Genomic DNA, 7,744 nt, shown 5'->3' with positions numbered 1-7,744 from the left:
ACGGCACGGCACGGGAGGGCACGGCAGAGATGGCAGTGACAGGAGTGACACTGGCACGGCACTGACATGGGTGACGCCAGCACAGAATAGCACAGCACGGCACGGCACGGCACAGCAGGGCAGAGCAGGGATGGCAGTGACACCCCAGGGGTGTCACCAGCATGGGACAGGGCACGGCATGGCAGTGACACGGGTGACACCAGTGTGGAACAGCACAGCATGGCACGGCATGGCAGTGACACGGGTGACACCAGTGTGGGACTGCAGGGCACAACATGGCAGTGACACAAGTGCCACCACCGTGGAACAGGGCAGGGCATGGCAGTGACAGGGGTGACACCACCACGGAACGGGGCACGGCATGGCAGTACACACCTGGGGACACCTGGGGGACACCTGGGAACATCTGGGGACATCCAGGGACACCTGGGGACACTTGAGGACATCTGGGGACATCCCACGCACACCTGGGGTCTCACAGTTTCCCAGCCCGGGACAAGAGCAGCTTTGGGGTCAAATCCGGGGGAATTGGGGTTCAGCCAGGCCAGGACCCTCCCCCCCCCAGTTTTTTCCCTTTTTCCCCATTTTTCACCCCAAAAGGGGTTTTTTTCGACCAGCTCCATGTGCCGTGCCAGCTCTGTGTGCCGAACCAGCTCCACATGCTGGGCCATATCCACATGTAGGACCAGCTCCGTGTGCTAGACCAGGTCCGTGTGCCGAACCAGCTCTGTGTGCCAGGCCATATCCACATGTGGGACCAGCTCCATGTGCCGTGCCAGCTCTGTGTGCCGAACCAGCTCCACGTGCCAGGCCATCTCCACATGTGGGACCAGCTCTGTGTGCCGAACCACCTCCTCCCGTGGGACCCCCTGCGTGCTCGGCGCCGGTTGCGTGCTCGTTCTGCCAGCACAACGGCGAGGCCCCGGGCGTGTACCAGAGCCACAGCCTGCGGGACGCCCAGGGCCGGCTGCAGTGCCCGGTGCTGCGCAGCTACGTGTGTCCCCAGTGCGGCGCCACGCAGGACCAGGCCCACACGCGCCGCTTCTGCCCCCGCACGCACCGCGGCTACACGTCCGTCTACGCGCGCCCCGCGCCCGCCGGCGGCGCCAGGAGGAGGCCGAGGGACGCCAGCATGTAGCCGAGGGACGGAGGAGCCTGTGTCACCGCGCAGGTACCGCTGGGGCCGGGTGTGCCACGCCCTGGATTGGGATTCCCGTGAGGAATCTCGAGATGGAGGGAAGGGGGAGCAGGGATGGAGGATGCCACATCCCCACGCGGGTTTGGGGTGTCCCAGCGATAGGGTGGCACATCCAAAGATGGGTTTAGCCAGATTCCCGTGAGGAATTTCATCAGGAAATCAGAGCTCTCAAGGGGAGGGCACCAGCAGACTGGTGGCAGGTGACACTGGGAAGCCACCGGAGGATGGAAGATCCCCTGTCCCCGTGCAGGTACTGAGGGTTTTCAGATCCTGGATTTAGGCAGGAACAGGATTTCCATGCGGGAATCTCACCAAGGAGCCAGAGCTAAAGGAAGGAGGAGGCACTGGGAAACAAGTGACAAGAAGGAAGGAGCCATGGATTTATCCAGGACGGGATTCCTGCAGGAATCCCTCCAGGAATTTGGCACTAACCATGGGGTACATGCTGCTGCTTCCCTCCCGGTGCTCCTGCCTCTCTCTCCTGGCTTCTCTTCCAGGGACTTCTCCAGAGGATGAGACTACGGCGTGGAGCTCGACTGGGACCAGTCTTGGAGCTCCACTGGGACCAGTTTGCCCAGTTTGTGCCGCCTCCCGACGCCGTGGCACCCGCAGGAGTCGTGGCACCCCAGATCTGGGTGCTGCCAGCGGGGCCAGCTCTGAGTTTTGGGTTCTGAGTTTCTGGGATGGGGAGGAGTCCCTGGGTCCCAGTTTGGGATGGGGAGGGGTCCCTGGATCCCAGTTTGGGATGGGGAGGGGTCTCTGGGTCCCAGTTTGGGGCCATCCCAGTTGTACCTTCTCCGCTGGGAGCTCTGGGCTGGTCCCTTCCCGCTGGGGCTCGGTGCCGGTGGCTACTGGCTCTGACCCCGCTGTGGCCATCCTGGCACTGCCACCCTGGCAATTCCTGCTCTCTGCGCCCCCTCCACCGCTCCGGGCACCTCGGGGACCGCCTGGTGACCCCGTGTCCGTCCCCAGGGCGATGCCAGTGCCACATCCCCCCTGCAGGGCACCTTCCTGCCCCTCTCCCGCTGCGTCCGCCACCTCCGGGCTTCCCTCGGGGGCCGCGTCCCTCGCCGTGTCCTCGTGGGCTCCAGAGCCCCCCGCCTCTGCTGGTCCCAGCTCGTTCTCTCCTGTTCCACCCAAAATTCCCAGGCTGGGAATTTCCCAGTTTGGCTCTGGCTGCTCCTCTGCTGCCCCATCTGCCTCTGGAATTCCAGGTTTTGGTGATTCCAGCGGATCCTCTCCCGTTCCATCCAAAATCCCCATTTTTAGTGATTTCAGCTGCTTCTCTGCTGCCCCATCCGCCTCTGGAATTCCTGGTTTTGGTGATTCCATCTGCTCCTCTCCCGTTCCATCCAAAATCCCCATTTTCAGTGGCTCCAACTGCTCCTCTCCTGCCCCATCCGCCTCTGGAATTCCTGGTCTTGGTGATCCCAGCTCGTTCTCTCCTGTTCCACCCAAAATTCCCAGGCTGGGAATTTCCCAGTTTGGCTCTGGCTGCTCCTCTGCTGCCCCATCTGCCTCTGGAATTCCAGGTTTTGGTGATTCCAGCGGATCCTCTCCCGTTCCATCCAAAATCCCCATTTTTAGTGATTTCAGCTGCTTCTCTGCTGCCCCATCCGCCTCTGGAATTCCAGGTTTTGATGATTCCAGCGGATCCTCTCCCGTTCCATCCAAAATCCCCATTTTTAGTGATTTCAGCTGCTTCTCTGCTGCCCCATCCGCCTCTGGAATTCCTGGTCTTGGTGATCCCAGCTCGTTCTCTCCTGTTCCACCCAAAATTCCCAGGCTGGGAATTTCCCAGTTTGGCTCTGGCTGCTCTTCTCCTGCCCCAAACGCCTTTGGAATCCCTGGTTTTGCTGATTCCAGCCGCTCCTCTCCTGTTCCACCCAAAATTCCAATTTTCGGTGGCTCCGGCTTCTCCTCTCCTGTTCCATCAAAAATCCCCATTTTCAGTGGCTCCAGCTGCTCCTCTCCTGCCCCATTTGCCTCTGGAATTCCTGGTTTCACTGGCTCTGGATGTTTCTCTCCATCCACCTCCAAAATTTCTGGTTTTGGTGTTTCTAGCAGATCCTCTCCTGTTCCATCCAAAATTCCCATTTTTAGTGATTCCAGCTGCTCCTCTGCTGCCCCATCCACCTCCAAAATCTCTGGTTTTGGTGTTTCCAGCTGATCCTCTGCTGTTCCACCAAAAATGCCCATTTTTAGTGGCTCCAGCTGCTCTTCTCCTGCCCCATCCACCTCCAAGATTCCCAGCTGAGATGACTCCAGCTGGTTCTGCCCCATTCCATCCAAAATTCCCATTTTGAGTGACTCCAGCTGTTCCTCTCCTGCCCCATCTGCCTCAGGAATTCCTGGTTTTGGTAATTCCAGCTGATCCTCTGCTGTTCCACCAAAAATTCCCATTTTTAGTGGCTCCATCTGCTCCTCTCCTGCCCCATCCACCTCCAAAATTGCCGCTTTTGGCGATTCCCCACAATTCTCTCCTGCCCCATCCAAAATTCTTGGTTTTGGTGACTCCAGCTCATCCTCTCTTGCCCCATCTGCTTCCAAAATTCCCAGCTGGGGTAATTCCAGATGATTCTCTTCCACCCCATCGGAAATGCCCTGTTTTGGTGATCCCAGTGCTCTGCCACCTCCAATTTTCTCATCTCTCCCTTCCTGTAAAATCACGTTAACCCCAATTTGGGGAGTTTTTCCCTCTGCTGGGATCTTGGGATCCATCCCGGCAGGATCTCCGTGCTGTAAAGCGCGAGGTGTTGACAGCGGCCGGCGGAGCAGGAAGTGAGTGCGGATAAACCGGGACAAACCGGGATAAACCGGGACAAAACGGGTTAAACCGGGATAAACGGCAGCACCGGCATCGGGGGGTGAGGCCTGCGGACAGCTGGGGGGTGACGGCGCCTTGTGGGGTGCTCTGGGAGGCGGCAAAAGGCGCGGTGGGGCCTTGTGGGGCGCGCCCGGGGCCTTGTGAGGAGCGGGGGGCGCCGAGATTTCTGGGGGGCTCTGAGGGGGATCGGGGCGCTAAAGGCGGCTCGGAGGGGCTCGTGGGAAGCCGAGGGTTTAAATCAGGGCGGGGGTCTGCCCGTGTTCCCCCTCCCCAGCTCGGCCCGGCGGGACGCGGAGCCATGAGCCGAGCCAGGAGGGCCCCGGGCCGGGGGGCGGCCATGGCCAGGCAGGTGCGTGTGACCCCCCCGGGACCCCCTGCTCTGGCTGCCGGGGGGTCCCAAGCTCCCCTCCTCCCCTCCAGCACTTTGGGGGATCCCTGGATCCCCTCCTGGGGGTCCCTGGATTCCCTCCGGGGGGTCCCTGGATTCCCTCCGGGGGGTCCCCTGAGCGCTGCCGCCCCCTCCCCAGATGGGGCTGCTGGCGGATCCCGGTGCCGGGGGCAGCCCGGGCGGTGCCGGCGGTGCCGGGGACGCGGCGCTGGAGGCGGAGCTGCTGCTGCTGCTGGGGGGCAGGGAGGCTCCGGAGCGGGGGGAGCCACCCTCGCCCCCCCAGCGAGGTAAATCCCCCTCCCCTCCCCTCGAACTGCCCCCCAAAGTCGGTTTGTGATCCCCCCCCCGTTCCCCCCCAGATCTGGCAGCGGTGGAGGCCCTGGCCCGGCTCTGCCTCCGGGACCCCCCGGAGGAGGAGGAGGAGGAAGGGGAGGAAGATCTGGAGAACGAGGAGGAGCTGCTGGTGAGGGGGGAGGTGCTGGGCTTGGGTTTTGGGGTCCCCAAGATGGTATTGGGGTCCGCGAGGCTGTGTTTTGGGGTCCCCGAGGTGGGTTTGGGGTCCCCGAGCGGGTTTTGGGGTCCCTGAGGCTGTGTTCTGGGGTCCCCGAGGGGGTTTTGGGGTCCCCGAGGGGGTTTTGGGGTCCCCCAGCGGGTTTTGGGGTCCCCGAGGCTGGTTTTGGGGTCCCCGAGCGGGTTTTGGGGTCCCCTGAGCTGGTTTTGGGGTCCCCGAGCGGGTTTTGGGGTCCCGCCCAGGCTGACTCCCGGCCCCCGTGCAGGCAGAGCTGCAGGAGGTGCTGCAGGAGGGGCCGGGGAGCGCAGACGAGGCAGAGACCCCCCAGGTACGGCCAGGCTGCACCCAGGGGACATCCCTGTGCCATCCCAGTGCTCCCAGTGCTCCCAGTGACCCCGTGTCCCGGTGTTCCTGGTGTCCCGGTATTCCCGGTGTTCCCGGTGCTCCCAGTGCTCCCAGTGACCCCGTGTCCCGGTGTTCCCGGTGCTCCAAGTGTTCCCAGTGTTCCCAGTGACCCTGTGTCCCGGTATTCCCGGTATTCCCGCTGTCCCCGGTGCTCCCGGTATTCCCGCTGTTCCTGGTGCTCCCGGTATTCCCGCTGTCCCCGGTGTTCCCAGTGACTCTGTGTCCCGGTATTCCCGGTGTTCCCGCTGTCCCCGCTGTTCCCGCTGTTCCCAGTGACCCTGTGTCCTGGTATTCCCGGTGTCCCGCTGTTCCCGATGTTCCCACTGTCCCCGCTGTTCCCGGTGTCCCCGGTGTCCCCGGTATTCCCAGTGTCCCCGGTGCTCCCGGTATTCCCGGTGTCCCCGCTGTTCCCGGTGCTCCCGGTATTGCCGCTGTTCCCAGTGACCCTGTGTCCTGCTGTTCCCGGTATTCCCGGTGTCCCCGGTGTCCCCGGTATTCCCGGTGCTCCCGGTATTCCCGGTATTCCCGGCGCTCCCGCTGTTCCCGCAGGATCCCGGCCCCGCGGGCGCGCTGCTGGCCGAGCTGGAGGAGCGGGCGGAGCTCTACCGGGCCGCCCTCGGCACCGCCGGCACCGGGAACGGGAACGGGAACGGGGCGCGGCTGCGGCGCCTCCAGCGCGGCCTCAAGGTGAGCCGGGCCCCTCAGAGCCGGACTGGATCGATCTGCCCCTAAATCAACCCGGGGATACCCCGGGTCCTGCTGGGGTCCCGAAACGGAGCAGCTTGTCACACTCCTGAGCCAGTTTTGTGCTGTTTTCCCAGTTCTGAGCCCGGTTTTATCTGAATTTTCCCAATTCCGAGCCCAGTTTTATCTGACTTTTCCTAGTCCTGAGCCCAGTTTTATCTCTCACCCCATTTTCCCCCATTATTTCCCCATTTCCCCCCATTCTTCCCCCATTTCCCCCCGATTTTCCCCATTCTCCCCGTTTTTCCCCCCATTTCCCCCCGATTTTCCCCATTCTCCCCGTTTTTTCCCCAGACCCTGGAGCAGCTGCTGCGCTCTGTCCGGAGCGGCAAGCCGATCGACCGCGCTGACATTCCTCCTCCTGTGGCTCTGGGCAAGCCCGGGGGGACCCCTGGGCTGCCTCCCCCCGCCAGCCCCGAGCCCCCCGTGCAGCCCCCTGCCCCTCCAGGGCCTCCCCCAGCCCCGGAGCCCCCCCGGGACCCCTGCCCCGCGCTCCGCCTGCGCCTGCAGGAGCTGCAGAGGGAGGCCGTGCTGGCCAGACGCCGTGGGGACAACGCCACCGCCCTGGGCCACTTCAGGGCGGCCAAGGTACCCCCAGAACTGCCGGAATCTCCCCCAAAATCCCCTCCGCTTCCCCAAAATTCCCGTCTTCCCTGTGGTTTTCCAGAGGCTGGAGGCGCAGCTGGAGGCGCTGGGGCGAGGCCCTGCCGCCGGTGAGACCCCGACCCCCTTGGAAAGAAAGGGTGGGACCCCCATTTTGGGGTAGAAACCCCTCGTTTTGGGGGTCCTGGTGGGATCTGGGTGTTCCTTTCCTGCAGATCCCCAGGCTGAGGAGACGAGGGATCCACCAGGGAAGGATCCACCAGGGAAGGATCCACCGGCCTCCAGCCCAGGTCAGCTCCCTCCTGGCAGGGGCAGCGGGCAGGAAAAGGGGGATTTGTTGGGATTTTGGTGTTTCCCCCCCAGAGGCGCCCCGGGACGTGCGGGAGGCGCTGGAGCAGCGCATGGAGCGGTACCGGGTGGCCGCGGGCCAGGCCCGGGCCAGCGGGGACGCCAGGAAGGCCAGGATGCACGAGAGGATCCTCAAGGTGGGAGCAGCGGGACCCCGGCGTGGGGCACGGGGCAGAGCGGGGTCCCTGTCCCAGATCCATGATCCAGTCCAGAGCTGGGATCCCAGAGCTGAGATCCCTGTCCTGTGATCCCAGTCCAGAGCTGCATCCCAGATCCTGTGATCCCAGTCCCAGATCCATGATCCAGTCCAGAGCTGGGATCTCGGTCCTGTGATCCCAGTCCCAGATCCATGATCCAGTCCAGAGCTGGGATCTCGGTCCTGTGATCCCTGTCCTGTGATCCCTGTCCAGAGCTGGGATCCCAGAGCTGAGATCCCAGTCCTGTGATCCCAGCCCAGAGCTGCATTCCAGACCAGTGATCCCAGTCCCAGTCCCATGATCCCAGTCCCAGATCCATGATCCCAGTTCAGAGCTGGGATCCCAGTCCTGTGATCCCTGTCCTGTGATCCCAGTCCAGAGCTGGGATCCCAGGATGGGGGCCCAGGGCAGAGCGGGGATCTCAGTCCCAGTCCCATGATCCGTGATCCCAGTTCAGAGCTGGGGTCCCAGTCCTGTGATCCCTGTCCAGAGTTGCATCCCAGAGCTGAGATCCCAGTCCCAG

General features: G+C 63.2%; 2 protein-coding genes across 2 annotated transcripts; both read left to right on the top strand.

Moving 5' to 3' along the window:
- Nucleotides 1–653: 653 nt before the first annotated feature.
- On the top strand, nt 654–1,870 carry LOC121360546 (nanos homolog 3-like; the record flags this gene model as incomplete). The annotated part of the gene is made up of 3 exons (XM_041480453.1): nt 654–707; nt 834–1,171; nt 1,696–1,870. Coding segments are annotated over 2 exons (359 nt in total), but the record flags the coding sequence as incomplete, so codon positions are not given.
- A 2,064-nt stretch (nt 1,871–3,934) lies between these two features.
- On the top strand, nt 3,935–7,272 carry LOC121360540 (coiled-coil and C2 domain-containing protein 1A-like). The gene is made up of 10 exons (XM_041480440.1): nt 3,935–3,979; nt 4,300–4,374; nt 4,553–4,700; nt 4,773–4,876; nt 5,190–5,252; nt 5,879–6,016; nt 6,368–6,661; nt 6,741–6,786; nt 6,892–6,966; nt 7,040–7,272. The coding sequence occupies exons 2-10, from the start codon at nt 4,324–4,326 to the stop codon at nt 7,270–7,272; spliced, it is 1,152 nt and encodes a 383-aa protein (XP_041336374.1). The 5' UTR covers nt 3,935–3,979; nt 4,300–4,323.
- The last annotated feature ends 472 nt before the right edge of the window (nt 7,273–7,744 follow it).

The sequence above is a fragment of the Pyrgilauda ruficollis genome, unplaced genomic scaffold (genome assembly GCF_017590135.1).
Source record: "Pyrgilauda ruficollis isolate IOZ18807 unplaced genomic scaffold, ASM1759013v1 scaffold1143, whole genome shotgun sequence".
Taxonomy (NCBI): domain Eukaryota; kingdom Metazoa; phylum Chordata; class Aves; order Passeriformes; family Passeridae; genus Pyrgilauda; species Pyrgilauda ruficollis.
This window is presented reverse-complemented; position numbering and strand designations above follow the sequence as displayed.